Below are 20,073 nucleotides of genomic sequence, written 5' to 3' on the forward strand. Positions count from 1 at the left end.
GAACACTAATTCCATCATAAGGACTCCACTCTCATGACCTCATCTAAACCTAATAACGCCCGCCAAAAAACTCCATTTACAAATACCATCACATTGAGGATAAGGCTTTACCACAAATTGAGGGGGGCACAATTTACTCCATAGCAACAACCCTGCCAACACCTTGATTTTGTCCCATTGAGACCCATTGTGTACTTCTGACCTCCAGAACTGTACGTTAGTAAGTTATGTTGTTTAAAGCCACTATGTTTATAGTAATTTGTTATGGAAGCATATTAAACTAATATAGTCCAACACTCAGGCTGGGCATGGTGGCTCATGCCTGTAATCCTAGCACTCTGGGAGGCTGAGGTGGGAGGATCGCTCGAGGTCAACCTAATGTCTGGTCCTGAGTTACAGCTATCAGGAAGGACTCTTGTCTTCCTGTGTTTCTTTTTCAAATGACCCAAATAATTTATATTATCCTTCTTTAGTTTCACTTACATTCCATGTGGACCCCAAGAGTGGTTTTATATGCCCCCCAATAATGCCAAACAAATACACTGTTTAAGTAGAAATCACTTACTCCCAGGGAGGACTAACTCATAAATGTAAATTCATATGACTTCTCAACCATTCACATCTCTTTTTTAACTCTGTTTTATAAGTTGATTTTTAATCACCAATTTAGTGTATGAATATAATCTCCTTATAAAGAATAAGATAGTACAGAAGAAGCTAAAGTCCCTTTTGACAATTTCCTGTCCCACTACCTTCCCCAGGGGTCCATCTGAGTTGTTTTTTGAGAATATTGTAGACACTTCCTGAATTCTAATCTTGGTTCTGTTTACCATGTAAGTGTAGGGAAATCATAAACCTTCCTTGTTCAAATAGCTTAGTCATCAAACCTGCCCCTGCCTGTGGGTGTGCCTGGGAACGCTGGAATGCATTTGTCTCTCTGTAATAAATAGTTTGTTTATGGTTTCCTGTGGCTACAGACAACAGAAAGTTGATTCCTGTTACTCTGTAGCTGTTAGCATAAAAGAACTCACCTAGATACTGTTTATGACTGCTGCCTCAAAAGTAGGCTACTCATTAATAAATGCCACTTTGGTTCTCTGAAAATGTAAATATTTAATAATAGAGTACTGGCATTCAAAGTGTACATGAACGCTATTTGCTTTTTCAGTTGCTGAAAATAAGTATCAAAAAGAATTACAAATTATAAGGAAAATAAATTTTAAATCAAAATTTGGAAGAAAATTTTTTTCTTGTCTCTTTACATTGTTTATGGTATTTTTAAATTGAGAGATAGAATTGTTTGTATTTATTATGTATAATATGATGTGTTGAATATATACACATTGTGGAATGGTTAAGTCTAGCTAATTAACAAATGCGTTACCTCACAGTTATCACTTTTGTGGTGAGGACACAACATCCACTTTCTGTAGTTTTCAAGGATATAGTAGGTTGTCATTAACTATAGTCACTACACTGTACAATGGATCTCTTGAACTTATTTCTCCTACTTACTGTAATTATATATCACCAACATCTCCCCAACCCTCTCGCCCACCTAACCACCCCGGCCTCTGATAACCACCACTCTACCCTCTACTTCTACAAGATCAACTTTCTTAGATCCCACATAATGAGTGAGATCATGTGGTATTTGTCTTTCCATGCCTGGCTTATTTCATTTAACATAATGCCCTCCAGGTTCGTTTATATTGTCTCAAATGACTGAATTTTCTTCCTCTGATGGCCGAGTAGTATTCCATTGTTTATACACAGGTGCTCTTCGACTTACAATGGGGTTAAGTCTCAATAAACCTATCATAAGTTGAAAATACTGTAAGTCAAAAATGCATTTAACACACCTAAGCCTATACCATGCATCATAGCTTAGCCTAGCCTACCTTAAATGTGCTCAGAACACTTACATTAGCCTAAAGTTGGGCAATCATCTAACTCAAAGCCTATTTTATAATAAAGTGTTGAATATCTCGTGTAATTTATTGAACACTATACTGAAAGTGAGAAGCAGAATGGTTGTATGGGTACTCATCATTAACATACACAGCTGAAAGCACACTGGGCCTAAAAGAATGTTTGAAGCATTGAACTGAAATTGCTGGACGATGGGGATGCTACGGCAACAGAGTCACCAATTTCTCTCTCTTCTCATGAAGCTTGAGAATAGCTGGTAGAAGGCACGGGGCATTGACACGTGTTGATGGTTTAGCAGGATAGTGGTCTTCAAGAAGATAGCAAATACCAGTTGTTGACCCTCATGATTGCAAGGCTGACTGGAAGCTGCAGCTGGCAGCTGCTACCCAGTATTGCCTACTTTCCAGCATATTGCTAGCCCAGGAAAAGATCAAACTTCAAAATTTGAAGTACAATTTCTACTGAATGCATATTGCTTTCCCATCATCATAAAGTCAAAATATCATAAGTTGAACCATTGAAAGTCCAGGACTGTCTGTATACCACATGTTCTTTATCCCTTCAGGGGTTGATGGACACTTAGGTTGATTCCATATCTTGGCTATTGTGAATAATGCTGTAATAAAAACCGGAGCACAGATATCTCTTCAACATACTGATTTCATTTCCTTTGGATATACCCAGTAGTAGGATTGTTGGATTATATCGTAATTTTATTTTTAATTTTTTGAAGAACCTCTATAATCTTTTCTATAATGGCTGTACTAATTTACATTCCAACCAAATAGTGTGTAAGGGTTCCCTTTTCTCCGAATCCTCACCAACACTTATTATCTTTTGTCTTTCAGATAATCGCCATTCTAACAAGAGTGAGGTGATAGCTCATCCTTTCTGTGATTTGCATTTCCCTAAAGATTAGTGATAGTGAGCATTTTTTTCATATACCCATTGGTCATTTGTATATCTTCCTTTGAGAAATGTCTATTTGGATCTTTCGCCCATTTTAAAATTGGGTTATTTGTTGGGGTTTTTGTTGCTGTTATTGAATTGAGTTTCTTATATATTTTGAATATTAATCCCTTATCAGATGTACAGTTTGCAAATATTTTCTCCCATTCTACAGGTTGTCTCTTACTCTGCTCATTGTTTCCTTTGCTGTGCAGAAGGTTTGTGCAGCTTTTTAGTTTGTCTATTTTTGCTTTTGTTGCCTGAAGAAAATTAATTTCTAAATTAGTTTCACCTAGCTACTATTATAATACATATATATATACATATATATAATTCAACTACTACATATAGTGCTCAAATACTTTGTGTTTACTTTTATGCATATTTCCTAGACTTCACAGAAGCTCTGGAACATAACCTTTGTTAAAATATTTATAGGCTAGTCCTGAATTCTTCAACTATATTTATATTCAAATGCCCATTGTTTGGGAAATTTTTCACTTTTCTGCTATAGTTTAGGGTTCTCATCTTATCATCACTATTTACCATTTATCAACCAAATTGTGTAAAAACACTTTGGTGTTAAGAAACACATTCTTGCCAGGTGCAGTGGCTTGCACCTATAGTCCCAGCTACCTGGAAGCTGAAGTGGGAGGATGACTTGAGCTAGGGAGTTGGAAGCTGCAACCTCCTAGCCTCCTGGGTGCTACAGTGAGACCCCTGCCTCAAACACAAACAAAAAAACCCCATTCTTGCCCATTCAGAAGTTCAACGGGCTGGAAAGAACTTCAGAAAATAGGTTATAAACCTGATGTTATGATGTTTTCTAAATAAGAAAAATACGATTCAGTACTATGCAGTGGTAAAACCTTTAGCATATGCCAAATGAATTGCTTAAATTCTTTCTACTGCTCTGTAAGGAAGCTGTATTTGACTATCCAACTGTACTTGATATTTATATTTTGAATTTAGAATTTTTAGACTCACAGTTAAAGACTTATCCATCTTTTTGTAAAGCACTAGTGGAGGTTTCCTCTATCCTGACATTAATGGAGAAAACTGGGTCTACAGAGTCTTTAGGGAAACATATTATCTATCACTCTACATTTATACTATTTGGATTTAACTGTAGCAATGGAGAGAAACAGTGTTTTTAAAACATGTTATGGGCCGGGCGCGGTGGCTCACGCCTGTAATCCTAGCACTCTGGGAGGCCGAGGCGGGCAGATTGTTTCAGCTCAGGAGTTCGAGACCAGCCTGAGCAAGAGCGAGACCCTGTCTCTACTAAAAATAGAAAGAAATTATATGGACAGCTAAAATATATATATATAGAAAAAATTAGCCAGGCATGGTGGTGCATGCCTGTAGTCCCAGCTACTCGGGAGGCTGAGGCAGGAGGATAGCTTGAGCCCAGGAGTTTGAGGTTGCTGTGAGCTAGGCTGATGCCACGGCACTCACTCTAGCCTGGGCAACAGAGTGAGACTCTGTCTCAAAAAAAATAAATAAATAAAATAATCTAGGCCAAGCAAGGTAGCTCACGCCTGTAATCCTAGCACTATGGGAGGCTGAGGAGAGAGGATTGCTTGAGAGGATTCAAGACCAGCCTGAGCACTGAGCACTGTCACCACCAAAAATAGAAAACTTAGCTGGGCATTGTGGCACGTGCCTATAGTCCCAGCTATTCCAAGGTGGAGGCAAGAGGACCACTTGAGCCCAGGAGTTTGAGGTTGCAGTGAGCTATGATGATGCCACTGCACTCTACCCAGGGCAAAAGAGCGAGGATCTGTCTATAAATAAATAAATAAATAATTAATCTAACTAAATTCTTTCTACAAGAGACAAACTTTAGATTCAAAGACACACACAGGTTGGAAATTAGAGTGGAAAAAAGATATGCCATGTAAAGAGTAACTAAAAGAGACCAGAGTGGCTATACTAGTATCAGACAAAATAAACTTTAAGACAAAAGTTGTTACTAGAAACAAAGGACATTTTATAACACTAAAAGGATCAATCCATCAGGAAGATATGACAATTACAAACATATATGCACCTAATAGAGCCCCAAAATACATGAAGCAAAAACTGACAAAATTAAAGGGAGAAAAAAACAATTCAACAATAATAGAGTCATTTTTGGCATCCACGGGGCATTGGTTCCAGGACCCTCCATGGGTACCAAAATTCAAGAATGCACAAGTCCGTTATATAAAATGGCATAGTATTTCCATATAATCTACTACGTACATCCTTCTATACACTTTAAATTATTTCTAGATTACTTATAATATTTAGTACAATGTAAATGCTATGTAAATAGTTGTTATACTATATTGTTCTTTTATTTGTATTATATTTTATTGTTGTATTATTATTTTTCCTTTTTTTTCCCAAATATTTTTGTCCATAGTTGGTTGAATCCATGGATATGGAGAACAGACTACAGTTGGAGATTTCAATGCCTACTTTCTTTAACGAATGAAACAACTAGACAGAAGATCAACAAGGAAATAGAAGACTTGAATGAATAACACTATAAACCAACTAGACCTAACAGGCATCTATAGAATGCACCACAACAGCAACAGACAACGCATTCTTCTTAAGTGCACAGGGAACATTCTCCAGGATAGGCTATTTGTTAGGCCATAAAAGAAGTCTCAATAAATTTAAAGGACTAAAATCATATAAAGTATGTCCTTCAACCACACTGGAAGGAAATTACATATCAATAACAGAAGGAAAAGGAAATTTGGGAGATGATCTGAGGCCTGCCAGTAGCCATGAGAGTGAACTTTCAAACAGATCCTCCCTCACTTGAGCCTTGAGATAACTGTAGCCCCACCTTACATTTTAATTACAACCTTGTAAGAGACCCTGAGCCAGAGGCATCCAACTAAGCTGCCCCAAGATTTCTGACCAATAGAAACTGTGAAATAATAAAAGTTTGTTGTTTAAGCTGTAATTCTGGTTTTTACAACAGATTCTACAGCAAATTTACTTAGCCTGAGGCTATCCCAAAAAACTTATTTCATAGTATAAAAGCAAAACGTATGTTGATGAATGCCAAATTCATATCCCTATCCCAAATTAATTTCCTAATAGACACACCCACTTGGATTGTACATGGCATCTCAAAATCAACATACCCAACATTCCTACATTTCCTATCAGTTGCTGCTCCTGCCATCCAACCCTAAGCCAAAAATAATTCATCCTTGACTTCTTTTCACTCACCCATTCACAGCCCCTCTTCTCCAAGACTAAATCTTTTTGATAATAGCTCCCAAATATTTCTCAAAGACATCCTCTTGTATCTATCCCTAATACCATTGTTCTAGTTTAAGTGCTCATTATCTCTGCTGGGCCTTCTCATAGTCTTCTCTCTTCTCCTATTCCCAAAATCCACCCTCCACACTTTAACCAGAATTATCTAATTAAAACACTAAGTTGACCATCAACATCAAAACAATAGCCAAGTTCTACAGGGTAGAATAAAAACTTCTCCAGGATCTGGTTACTACCTACTTCCTTCATCTATTTTACAGTGCTCCATCTGCTTAGAGTTTCCACTTCTACCAAGTTATTTTCTACATCCATGCCTTGGATCTTATTGTGTCCTCAGCCTTAAATACCTTTCCTATCTTTCAAAGCCCAGCTAAATTTTACTTATTCTCCAACTCTTAGCTCAGGAGTTATCTATTTCAGAAAGCTTTCCCTGAAGCCCCAGGGTATGCTAATGGCCCTATTCTGTGCTCCCCTAACACTGTGTGCTTACTGTCTTATCACTTACTATAGTTTAATATAATTCATCTATTCAATGGAATGTACCTGTATGCTCTTAAAAGTCAGGACAGCTTCACTTTACGTACTTGTAATTTTTTGTGGCTGGAAACATATATACTGACCTACTAGAAATTCAGTAATGCTCTCAAATTTCCATTTTATTAATAGCAGCTGTATCTGCCTAGATTGGAAAATCAGCAGTACATTACATGTGAACTACTATTTATTGTGTCCACAGATGAGTTCATATGAGTTACAGATTTCACTGGAATAATTTCCTGGCTCCCAACACAGTGCTTCGGACACTGTACTTACTAAAAAAAATTCTATTAAATTCACTGTTGAAGTGAGTTTAACAGTAATGAACCAAATTTATTAACAATGCCATGATAATTCCATATGAAACAGCATGGGACTAGAATTATTATTATCTCAAGCACCAACCTTTACCCTATATAGTAACCTAACAACTCATTTTAGAGATTAAGAAACTGAGGTTCAGAAAAGTTATTGCTTCAGAATCAATTAACTGGTAGCTGGTGTCAGAACTAGGGTTGAAAGGTAGGCCTGTCTGACTCTTTGAAGGCAATTCTAAGTTTTGCCATTGGTTTTTTGGGTGAACTTTGGAGCATTACTTTATCTCTTGATTCTTCAATTTCTTGGCCCATAATATAATAACGTTGCTAGACTGTGGTGAAAATGAATTACTTAAAATGTCTCCACCCCAATGTGACCATTATTGTTTGCACACTGAGAGGCATAGGTACATAAATAATGAAACCTGTATTTTGATCTATCACTAAGAAGTTTAAAATCACTTTGGGGAAAATGGTCTGTTACTCTATTATCAATGCTGTATTTTCTAAGTTATTTATGTGCTTACAACATGCTAAAAACAGTAATTTGATTTAGATTCTTTAAATACCTATCTTTTTTAGCTATTTTCCCTGGTCTTCACAGCAATCTACCAGAACAGAATGTTTAATATTTTTAATTATTTGCAAAAATTAGAGAAAGAATGTGTTTAGGTGTTTTCTTCCTTTTGAGTTTCTATTTATTTAGTATCATAATTATTAAGATTGGATGAGGTCATTTGGTTTCCATAGTCCCACATTGAACATTTACGTGACTTAAAAAGTTATCAAGAACATAAACTGTAATTAATCCTTGTTTTGAGAAACAATGTTAAACAGAATAAAGATTAGTGCTTTCTAAAGACAGTAGGTATATATTATATAAACCAAAGAACAAGCAGTTTAAAAAGCCTTAAGAAAATTTTGTTGTTCCAAAGGCATTTACTGCTTTAATTAGACACACTCCTAGAAACTTATTTGTGGATTTTGTCACATTTTTAGTTTGTTTGCTTTTCCATAGGCAAGCGATTATGATAATCCAGTTTTTATGGTACTTTACAATGCCATTGGGGGTATGTGAACAACTATCTTAACCAATTTTTAGTTAATGTGCCTTCGCACCTCCACAAGAATGCAATCTCTTTCAATTTCTCTTTCTTTCGCTCAGGCTCTGCATGGCATTTTCCTCTCCTCTTCCTTCTGATGGTAAAATACATGATCACATGTTCCTTGTCCTGTTTTCCCCTGGGTGGTGTGGGTACTTCTATTTCCTTCTTCTTTTTCATCTTTTCTCTCATTATGGCCTCTAGCAAGATACTCTCCAGGGTCCCTCTGATCTCTATGCTAATAGCAAAGCACTGAAATGACAGAAAGGAAGACAAAGAAAAAAAAAATCCCCAAAGCAGCTGGGAGTCCTTAGTTCTAACCATCTCTATGGAAACAATTCCACAGAGATTGATCTGGAAACAATTCTGTAGGGATTACTGGAGCTGTGGTGAGCTAATCTCACTTTACTTACAGGATTCAGCTTGTAAATGACAATACTTGACATTGTTTTTTGTTGTTGTTTTCTTTGGAGAAAAGTAATAAAACTAGAGGCCAAATAAAAATTATACTTATGACTATCTGGTATATTTTTTAACTCAGAACTTCCTACTTGCTGTAATAATAAAAGGCAAAAGGAATGCATGTACTAATTTCAATTCCTTAAGCATTTACACTGGCAAAGAGTGCCCAACACAAAGAAATTGCGGCCAAAAAACTTAAAACATAGCAGTTTGGTAGTGAAAAGTTATTCATGTCATTAGAATGATTTTAAGATTGTGGCCCATAACCACACAAAGTAAGTATGTAGAAAGAATGCCAAATTCAATCAGGCAGTAAATAGATTGTTTGAATTCAGGCAAGGGGTGAAAGGGGTAACAGAATTCCACCTGCCAAGTCAGGTAGAAAGCTCCCTGGATCAAGTAGCCATGTAACTCGAACCCAGGGAAGGAGGACTAAGGGAAGAACTCCATCTGAAGTGTGGGAGCTAGAAGCCTTACTAATACAGAAATTTGTTTTTTTTTTTTAAGGGGCGGATATAGGGGGTCACAGTATCAGTGATAATCAGGACTATCAAGTTTCAGGCCTGTTTAAAAGCCTCTGGCCAGTAAACTAGTAACCACAGGTCTCCTGAGATGGTAACTCCAAGTGTTTATTAGGGGCAGTTAACTTCGATTTGCCTATAACAATGTTCCCTTAATATACGGATAAGTTATTTGTAACTCCAGGAAGGTTCATAGTGTTTTCAGCCCCTGGCCCTTGGGGTAAAACCATATAGGCTCCAATTCTAGCTCTGCCACTAAGCTGTGTGACCTTGAGCATTTTCATTTCTCTAGGACTCAGGCACTTCATCTAAAAAAGCAGATAATTATTATTTTTCACAGTTGTAAAGAATCAGTGAATTGAGTAAAACACCTAGCTCAAACAAGCTCTCAATAACTGCAAGCTATTGCAATTACAGCATCAGCGAGCGGTCTCAAGAACGGCAGTAGGGCACAATAACCTAGGCAATTCTTACTGCTCCACACTTGTCTTAAGCAAGTTTGAGAATGAATTAAAGCCTTGAAATGGAAGTTTCCATTACATGAAGATAAATGGTTTCCTGTCTCCATCCTACACATTGCAGATCTCATGGCGAAACAAATTTCATCCTTCTACACTGCTAACATACCTCACCGCACCCCCAATAGTCTTTCCAATGTCTGTAACACTAAGTCCAAAGTCTTTTGGCTATACATTGAAGGTTGTCTACAATCTAGCTTCGTCCACATTTCCGATCTTACCCATGCCACAGAAACACTCGACTGTGGTCAAGTTCTTTTTCTCTTCCTGGCACTCCATGTACATTCCTACCTTTGCACTTTAACTTGCACTAATCTCTTTACCAGACTTGCTCTCCATCTTCCCACAGAAATTCGTCTAGCATTTTTTTTTTTTTTATTTAAAGGCCTTAACGCGTCCTGAGGCATTCAGGGAAGTGACAGCACAACCGAAACGTATTTATTAGGTGTTACTTGTAAGCACAGTTTTCAAAAATGCAAAGCTCTATTTAGAAAACTACCCGAAGGTGACCTCCACGGGCGGCCGATCGGTCACTGAGGCTTTAACGGTGGGAGAGATTAAAGACAACGCGAAGGCGAGAGGAGAGAGGAACGATTTGTTAAAACAAGGGAAACGAAGCAAGAAGCCTCAGGCCCATGCCACGCACCCGGACGAGGCCTGCTGGGGGGCAGCCGGCAGCTCCAGGCCCAGGGGAAGGAGGAGGATCCCCGCCAGAGGGACGAAACAGGGTCCCGGTGGGCACTTGTATCTTAGTAGCCGAGAAACACTATTTTTTACTGCACAATGCAAACATGGTGGACAAACAACACCCTCCTGGCGTTCGCCTGCCGAACCACGTGGCGCCCTTTCCACGCTGTTGACGCGGGGGTAAGGGCGGGACCTTCACGGAATTTGCTCATGATCGGGTAGACCATGGGGGAACTTTCCCAGACCGTGACACCACGGTCCCTTCAAAGCACACGCGCAGGACTGCTGCGGCCACCTCCCCAAGAGGGCAGAACAGCACGGTCTGAGATGTGACGGTCGTACGGTAACCAACAAAGGCGGCGCGCTAGACGCTCTTTCTCTAACTGGACGAGCCCCTGCTTCTCTCTACCTCGCCCGCAACTGGTCAGCACGCCCGCACGCAAGCGCTTTTCTTGCCGCCAACGCCAAAGCGGAACCGATTCTATCATCTCGCGAGAGTAGGGCCGGGCGTTCTAGCAGCTCTCGCTCCACCCCCTCCTTCTCGCTCGCTCTCTCCCATCCCCCCAAGCCAGTCTCTCTGCTACGCAGCTCCCTTAGCGGTTGTCGCCGCCGGAGACGGTTGGAATAGCCGTTGTGGTGAGCGCTACACGAGGCGAACGACTTGTCCCGCCTCACGACCGGACCCGAGCACCGGAGTCGGTGTTACTATCGCCTGACAGGGTATCCGAAGTAAAAGGGGGTAGGTTGGGCTGGTGGTTTTGAGAGCCGAGTCGGGAGAAGGACGAAAGACCGGGAGGGGGAAGGGGGTGGAGGTCGCTGCCCGGTGACGGCTGGGGTGCGCCTGCCCGCTAACCTCCCACTTCAAGGAGGGCGGCTTGCGGAGGGGAGGACACCAAGGCCCGAAGTGGGGGACGTCCAGCATTTCCCTCTTCAAAATGGCCTCCGCCATTTTGGGTACGGTGGCGCGGCCACCTTGGCTTCCCGCCCTTCCCCGCTCTTTTTACTTTCTGTTCCCCAGCTTCCGAAAACTGACTTAGAAGGCCGGGGGTGGGGTTGGTCAGAGCTCCTCGGAAGGGATGAAGGTGGGGAGCGAAGCGAGCAGGGAACGGCGGGGCAGTTGGGTGGGGGGAGAGTCAGGGCTGCCGGGCGCGCTCCCGATGGAAATGGCGCCGGCTGGGCCTGGCCTCCCGCCGCGGCCTCCGTTCCTCCGCAGTCTCGGCAGGGCTACCTGGGCTGGCGGGGCTGCGAGTGACTTCTGACGCAGATTCCCAAGATGAGAAAGGCTGGAGCTGGGGGAAGAAGGCCAATGGCGACGAAGGCGCTCAACTCCCAAATCCAGGACAAAGGAGGCAGACGGCCTCCTTTGTAATCCCGCCGCCCGGTGGCGAAGGTTTTAAGCCAGGCTTGGCTGCCGGGCCGGGAGGGGGAAGGGGCGTACTCTCCCTAGCTCTCCGGTCTCTAGGGCAGCTAGATAAACGAAAAGTCTCCGGGGAGGAATAAAGGACGCTTAGCCGGCCCTTATATTCCCGATTTGGAACTTCGAAAAGAGTACGTACTCATTTTCCAAGGTTTTTTTTTTCTTTTCCACGCTTAAACGTTAATTTTGCGGGTAATTACGTACGCAGAAAAGTTGGGTGACTTATCGAATAGGAATGTGAAATGGGCATATTTCAGAGAGGTCGTCTGGGCCCAGTGAACTGTGATACTGCTTTTTGAACTGGGGGGCGGTGGTGGGTGGTTTAACCGTGGTTTTGTGTAGTTTGGCCCAGGTGGGTTAGAATTTAAGAGTTTCACTTTTAGGAAATAGTTAAACACAACCAGTGGTGGTAAAAGTATATGTGTGTACATATAGGAATTGCGTTAGTAGCTTTAAATATTCAATCTCCAAGAGTTGTATTTTGTGCAGAGAGATTTTTTTTTTTTCTTGGCATAAGGCTGTAGACATAAAATACTTAAAAATACAGTTAGGGTTTATTTTCTTTTGGTAGCTAAGCATGTTTTTCCTTTAGTGTAGGAGTATACTACTTTGTAATCGTATTTTGAACAGGGAAATAAGCCTACTAAACAGGACAAGTTGTAAACCCAGTCACGTGGTGGTGTAATTTTGAGGACAGGCTTCTTAGAACAGCGAACTGGTGGGTAGTTTTCATTGAAGACAGTACAGAAGGGAGGGGAAAGGCCTGAAAGTGTTTTTAATGATTCATATAAATCTTTACAAGAAGTCTGTTATCTACTTTTCCAGCTCTAAAAACAAAAACAAAACCTTCCTGCCTGTTGTTGAAGATGTTCTATGATGCTTTGTCAAGATTGCCAAGGAAAAGTTTACCAAAATTCTTACTTTGAAACAGTAGGTTTTGGTGGACTTTAGAAAGACAGCTCAGACATTCCTACAAAGTAGTATACGTTATGATTAATAGCTTTCCTGATTGGATTAGACGACACACCTTTTTTCTGCCCTCTTTTGTCTGCGCCATAATCTGGAAACCCATCTAGTTGCCTTTTTAAAATAACTGAGTCCTTATCTCCTTAAGGTATTAGTGGTATGTCTAACTTTCTTATTTAAAATTAAGGTGCAGGCACATTGGAAAGGAAGAATGGTGTAAAATTTCCATTATAGTTAAACTTAATTATCACCACTTGTTTGGCAAAAAATAAAATTCATTCTCATTTTTTTGGACCACCAGGCTACCATTTAGAGGACACTTCAAGAAGATAGGATATGCCCCCACATTATGAGAATTTTGTATTTCAATTGTTTTTATTAGGTATTTTTTCCTTAACGGGTTTGGGATATAATTTACATACCATAAACTTGACACATTTAAACTGTAGAATTCGGTGGATTTTAGTGCATTCCCAGATTTGTACAATCATCGCTACAGTTTTAGGATGTTTTTATCACTCAAAATATGCCCATATCAATTAGCAGTCATTCCCCTTGCTCGCACCCATTCCCTTCAAGCCTCAGACAATCACGAATATAAATGGTATCATAAAATTTGTGGTCTTCTGTGACTGGTTTGTTTCATTTAGTATAATGTTTAGGAAGTTATATTTTTAAAGTCTCATAAAACTGACTAAAGTTATCCTCATATTTTAATTGCTGGTATTTTAACACTTGAAATTCTTAGAGTAAGTGATTAGCGATGACATTGTTGCAAAGAAAGGTTTAGATGGATTATCTTGAATAATTAGTAAACTGTTTAGGTAGTTTCTGACAGCTTTATTAAGATAATACATTAGATTGCCTCTTTCTATTCGCTTGGGTTTTTTTTCTTCTTTCTTTTTTTGTTTTGTAAGTAGAATTTTGAGTTCTGAATGGGTAGTAGAGCAAGGCTCTCTTTTTATTGTACACTCATGTTCTGAATCTGGGTATGTTTTCCTCAATTGAAAATTGTGTTAACAGTTTAGTGTTTCTTATAGACAATACTTTGTTGTTTTCATATAGGAAAGTACCAACTAATCCTTTCACATTAAATTAGATTGATTTCAGATTTTTAAATTTCTCATGAGGAATTGACATTTGATTTTAGATCTTTTCCACCTTTTCCTCTCTTCTGTTCTTAGATCATGCTTTTTGGTCACACTTGTTTAGGTTGGTGCTGTTTTGAATTTTTTTTATTTTTTTTAAATGGTAGAGATCTTCAAGATGTCTCTGAACTTTTTTCTCAAACTGATTTGGCGGCTTTTTTCAGAGCCACTCTCTGGAATGGTATTAAACTTTTAAAAACCCTTTGCTGCCTTGGAAAAGATTTAACAGTCCTTATTTCCTTTCAAGACTCAGAATAATTTTCTATTCTTTAAGGTTCAGAAATTCTGTTTGTGGTAAATCTCATTGCTTTTGCAGGGCACCTTAAAATTCAGTGACAGTTGCTGTCAGCAAATGCTTACCATGAGGCAGACCAAGCTCTTTAAATAATTCTTGACAACAGCCCAGTGAGGTATGGGTTCTACTGCTATATTTTACAGTTGAATAGGCTCAGAGGTTAAGTAGTTGATGCAGCCTGTGGATGACAGAGTAGAGACTCAAGCCCCCGGGGTATTTCTCTTAAAAGTTGATAATGTTTATTTGTGAATAAGTTGTAATGTCAGTTCGTTTTGGTTCTGTATGTCTAGGGTGGCACCTAGGGCTTTAACAAAACAGGTGCTGAAGGTGATTCATATGTAGAGGTTATTTGATTAGTAACAACTTCTGGAGAGTTCCTACATTAGCTTACTTTAAGTACGTGAATTCTAGGAAAAAGAAATTTACTCTTTGCGGATGCCACCCTTAAGAGTTGAACTGATAATTAGAGCATGCGAAATTAAGCATTAGTGAATGCTATTGATGTATGAAATAGTATGAAATATCCTCGAGCATAAAGGAATCAAGTGAACAAACTTTTGTTTACAGGGGAGGAGGTGGTGAGGGAAAGGTTTGAAATATTCAGGTGAGTAGGATTCCTACAGCTGCATAGTGAAATTTGTAAGGTTCTGGTAAGTTTCTGCAGCTGAAGGACTTCTGCATCAGCCTCTTTTGAAAGTGTCCTGGAATTTTAAAAGGATGGATGCCTGTTGCCTCTGGGGAAGGGAACTGGGTGGATGGGTTCGCTATCTCCAGTGACTTCCAAATAGATGGCCTCTAAAACATGGGTACTGTTGGAAGATGATTATTTTAAAGTGGCCTTCGACTTCAGTTTTAACTCAGTTCTAATTAATTAATTTTAAAACTCTTGCTCTTGGTGAGTTTAAACTAGATACAGCTAAAATTTCCCCCATTCAAAGACAGTTTGGTGTATTGAAAATTAGAGTGCATCACCTTTGTAATACTTTTCAACATCAACTACTATTCATTACATTTTTACTTAGGCTCTCTGATGTGAGTAGATGGTGGTATGATATGTAACTTTTGAATAATTCAAGTTTTAAAGACTGTGCATGACTATTCAGGTGAATAGTGAAATCTGAGAAGTATGAAAGAAAATGTGAGATGAAAAGGCTGGAGTTGGCATTCAGGTGACAAATAGTTTGAAGACTCTGGTAGTTGAATTATTGAGTTTTCTTAAAAGTAGGAAATATATGTTTGATCCTAAGAATTCAGTGGTTTTTGCCAGGAAGTGTCAGGTTTCACTGCCTTTTTTCCCCACCCCCAAATAGAAAGGTGGTATCCCTTGGGTTGTGGCATTGTCAACAGGAGTCTTCTAACCCTATGTTGCATTTCCTCTTGTGACACCTCTGAGAGGTGTTTCTTCAGTACCTCTTGAAAAGAGTGTATTTTGATTGACTGCTCTATGTGCTTGTTTATTTTTTATAGCATTTAAATCAAACGGTATTGAGATGGATTGGGTTATGAAACATAATGGTCCAAATGACGCTAGTGATGGGACAGTACGACTTCGAGGACTACCATTTGGTTGCAGCAAAGAGGAAATAGTTCAGTTCTTTCAAGGTACCTCTAGTATTAGTCAAAGTTTAGTAGTGTGATTTTCTATTTGTATTATATTACTCAGTTTTTAATTTGTAAAACCCATTTGATTTTGGAACTTTTAAATTTAACCATGATAATCTTGGTGAATGTATTAAAATATGAAATGTGCTCCAGTTAATATTCAATACAGAATGTGTAAGAATATGTAAAACCTAATTAATTTACAGTAACTTAATTGAGAATAATTGTGTGATGAAATAAACCATGAATTAGCATATGGAGCATATGGAGTTAAGTTTGATTTGTAGCAATTTTTTTCATGTAATATAGGTGGGCTTTTAGAGTATAATTACACAGTGTTTTTACACTGGTTGCAAAAAATTTATTTAATCCAGTAATATTTGAAAAAATCTTTTCATTTGTATTATGGGGTGATGGGAAACTAAGCTTTTTTGTTTTGTTTTGTTTTCTTTAGACTTGTTTTAAATATTTGATTCAGATGGGAATGTTTCAGCCTTTAACACTGTTCCCCTTGATGGGGTTATTTGTCCTTGGGTTAAAGGGTTGGAAATCGTGCCAAATGGGATAACATTGACGATGGACTACCAGGGGAGAAGCACAGGGGAGGCCTTCGTGCAGTTTGCTTCAAAGGAGATAGCAGAAAATGCTCTGGGGAAACACAAGGAAAGAATAGGGCACAGGTGGGGATGGAGAGTTTGGGATGGTGTTAAATTTTTATTTTTGGGGGTTGTGGGTCACTATTGCTTAAATGGGGGGGTAACCATAACATTTTTCTGGGGTAGTTTAAAAGAATTGATAATTACCTAAATTTAACTTGGAAACTACAGATTTGGGTGGGGAATTAATGCTAATAGTTTATTTGAATTAAAATTAGATTGTTTCCATTTCTCTGTAGGATGTTGTCAATGAATGCATTTGTATAATCAACCTATTTTCTTTAAAACACTATCTTGTACTAAAGGAAACAAACTAAAAATATATTTTATGAATTGTTTTCAAATGACTAATTTGTCTATGTAAAACTTAAATATTTAATTATTTAAGTTTGTAGGTGTAAAAAATGTTAACTTGTGGTGTATTTAGGCAATTTAAATTGGGTTATGTATCTAGATGTAGAAAAATGTACTGCATTTTGCCCAATATCTAATTTTCTCTAATACATTTATGCTGAAACCTATACCTTAAAACGTTTTTAAATAGGTATATTGAGATCTTCAGAAGTAGCAGGAGTGAAATCAAAGGATTTTATGATCCACCAAGAAGATTGCTGGGACAGCGACCGGGACCATATGATAGACCAATAGGAGGAAGAGGGGGTTATTATGGAGCTGGGCGTGGAAGTATGTATGACAGAATGCGACGAGGAGGTGATGGATATGATGGTGGTATGTGTATCTAATGAACACAGGTTCTGTTGTCATTTTCTTAATATTCCTGACATTTTGTCAAGAAATATAGAAATGGCAGTAATTTCAGTACCTACAAGGTTTTAAAACCTGTTCATGAAAATACGGATTTATGTGGCCAGCTATGGGACTGGATTGATGCACATTAGCACCCAGAAAACTTACGCAGAAATTAAAAGGAAGATATTGGCATATTTTGGCATGGGAATGAAATTTAATTTACATGTCTGAATTTGTCCTTTTTAGATTTTTTATTTCCATAGGTGTTAAATACTTCATATGCACTAAGTTGGAAATTACAAAAATAGTCAAGTGAAAATGCTTATCACAAAATGTGTTTTGTAAACTAGATTATAAAATTTATCTCTTGAAAACGTATTCATGTATTTCTCCTTAAATTACACAGGTTATGGAGGTTTTGATGACTATGGAGGCTATAATAATTATGGCTATGGAAATGATGGCTTTGATGACAGAATGAGAGATGGAAGAGGTACAGTAAATATTAAAGATAATTTTATTCTGAGATAATTTTTAGTATTTGCAAGCTCTTAGTGGTAATAAAGGTAACTTGTATAAAAAGTTGAGCATACTTCAGTGTGGTCCTGTGTAGGGCTTTTTTTATACCTTGTATAGTACATATGTATACTTTTCTAACAGTGTTTCTATAATAGTTTATAATCTTTGCAAATGTTATTTTCCAGGGATGGGAGGACATGGCTATGGTGGCGCTGGTGATGCAAGTTCAGGATTTCATGGTGGTCATTTCGTACACATGAGAGGGTTGCCTTTTCGTGCAACTGAAAATGACATTGCTAATGTGAGTAATTTTAGTAATTATTAGTGGTTTTGTACTTGTCCTGGTATCTAAATTTTGAAGCATTCTTATTGTTTTCATGTTTATAGTTAACATTAGAATCCCTTGAACATAAAAAACACATCTACTCCCTTATCTTTAGTGTTACAGTTATTTTTGTGTCCATTGTGTCCTGACCTACATAGGATTCAAGCAAGTAAAAAGCTACATTCATAAAGTTCAGTTAAGGATATAGTGAAAGAGAATGATCAGTATAGAGTGCTGGTGACTGGAGAATATTTTTTTGTCATTGTGTCAGGTTTCAAAAGATTTAAGTTTTGGTGGTTGGGTTTCGCTTTATAGGCTAGATGGTGATTAAAGACTGAGGCGTTGCAAATAACAGGAATAGATGCTGCTGCTGTCATTGATTTGAAACTGATTGGTTTTAAATTGGATAGGGGGTCAGCAAATAATCAGCCTGTGGACTAAATCCAGTCACACCAATTTGTTTATTCAGTAGGTGCATTAGAGAGCCAGTGGTAAACAAAGCCAAAAATACTGTCTGGCTCTTAAAGCCAAAGTTTGCTCTAGATCTTACTGGGAACCAGTTGGTGTACGTTCCAAATGCCTTTATACTGATAGCTTAAACCTGGTTAACTTGTGATTAGAACTATATGTAGAGTTTGCAGGTTTATCAAACCCCGTTGTTCTGAATCATGATATACCCTATTTCTCTGCATATAGTTTCTGAGTTTCAGGGGACCTATTATATCTAGGACAGCAATTTTGAAGTAAATTTCTTGGAAGGCAAGATTAGGGGTGGGGATTTGTTCCATCTCAGGTCATAGGGTAAAAAGATTTCATCTGTTTACGATAAAATATTTTCTAGATTAGATACATTGTTCTTTCAAAATTTAGTATCACCTTGCTTATTTTAAAAGTGGTTAAGTTCTTTGCAATAATCTGAACAGAAAAGAAATGTGTTTTTTCATTTAGTTCTTCTCACCACTAAATCCAATACGAGTTCATATTGATATTGGAGCTGATGGCAGAGCAACAGGAGAAGCAGATGTAGAGTTTGTAACACATGAAGATGCAGTAGCTGCCATGTCTAAAGATAAAAATAACATGCGTAAGTGGTATTCTTGCCATGCTATCATTTCCTAGATGTGAACTTACATGTAAAATGAATTCTCTCATTTGTTTAAGTAAATACAAGAGGTCCTAGGTTCTGTAGGTTACTCTTGGCAGCCATTGGCCTCTATATGAAGTTCAGATTTTAATGGTTCCTGTGTTTTTTTCATCACCACACTAGGAATTGATATTTAATATTTACTTTCATATTAGCCAGTTAACCTTTTAAAGCTTTTATTGATAAAATTATGATCCATCATTCCTTTCTCTCTCCCCTTATACCCTTGCTTTTTTTCTTAAAGAACATCGATACATTGAACTCTTCCTGAATTCTACTCCTGGAGGCGGCTCTGGAATGGGCGGTTCAGGAATGGGAGGCTACGGCAGAGATGGAATGGGTATGTAAAGTTTTTAAGATAAGCAGAGTTAGCTGCTTAGCAATCCGTCTCAAACTTTTTTTTTTTTTCCCCAAAAGATAATCAGGGAGGTTATGGATCTGTTGGAAGGATGGGAATGGGGAACAATTACAGTGGAGGATATGGTACTCCTGATGGCTTGGGTGGTTATGGTAAGTATCTCTAGTTCGGTTTGTGTTAGTCCCCATATACAGTACAATTAAAAATGCACACAATACTTTTTACATCTCACGCATGAATGTCTTGTGCTAAGTGATTCTTAATGTCATTTTTTCTTAAGGCCGTGGCGGTGGAGGCAGTGGAGGTTACTATGGGCAAGGTGGCATGAGTGGAGGTGGATGGCGTGGGATGTACTGAAAGCATAACCACCAACATATACAAGTCCTGACAACAGCATCTGGTCTACTAGACTTTCTTACAGATTTACTTTCTTTTGTATTTTAAGAACTTTATAATGACTGAAGGAATGTGTTTTCAAAATATTATTTGGTAAAGCAACAGATTGTGATGGGGAAATCTGTTTTCTGTAGGTTTTATTTGTTGCATACTTTGACTTAAATAAATTTTTATATTCAAACCA

General features: G+C 38.4%; 2 protein-coding genes across 4 annotated transcripts in view; one reads left to right on the forward strand and one right to left on the reverse strand.

Moving 5' to 3' along the window:
• PBLD (phenazine biosynthesis like protein domain containing) overlaps positions 1 to 11,810 on the reverse strand; it is a 29,981-nt gene extending 18,171 nt beyond the window's left edge. The window contains exon 1 of the mRNA XM_045568868.1: positions 11,542 to 11,810. The gene's annotated coding sequence lies outside the window, so the exon portion shown is untranslated. The remainder of the gene's footprint in view (positions 1 to 11,541) is intronic.
• Positions 10,839 to 20,073, forward strand: HNRNPH3 (heterogeneous nuclear ribonucleoprotein H3). 3 transcript variants are annotated; one of them, XM_045568867.1, is made up of 10 exons: positions 10,839 to 11,052; positions 15,607 to 15,741; positions 16,283 to 16,421; positions 16,942 to 17,081; positions 17,554 to 17,640; positions 17,852 to 17,967; positions 18,940 to 19,075; positions 19,380 to 19,475; positions 19,553 to 19,645; positions 19,774 to 20,073. In XM_045568867.1, the coding sequence occupies exons 2-10, from the start codon at positions 15,630 to 15,632 to the stop codon at positions 19,848 to 19,850; spliced, it is 996 nt and encodes a 331-aa protein (XP_045424823.1). In that variant the 5' UTR covers positions 10,839 to 11,052; positions 15,607 to 15,629; the 3' UTR covers positions 19,851 to 20,073. The 3 variants fall into 3 exon arrangements, with proteins under 3 accessions (XP_045424823.1, XP_045424821.1, XP_045424822.1); XM_045568865.1 differs by having other exon boundaries at positions 10,841 to 11,052; positions 16,942 to 17,126; XM_045568866.1 differs by lacking the exon at positions 10,839 to 11,052 and adding an exon at positions 13,937 to 14,254 and having other exon boundaries at positions 16,942 to 17,126.

The sequence above is a fragment of the Lemur catta genome, chromosome 14 (genome assembly GCF_020740605.2).
Source record: "Lemur catta isolate mLemCat1 chromosome 14, mLemCat1.pri, whole genome shotgun sequence".
Lineage (NCBI taxonomy): Eukaryota > Metazoa > Chordata > Mammalia > Primates > Lemuridae > Lemur > Lemur catta.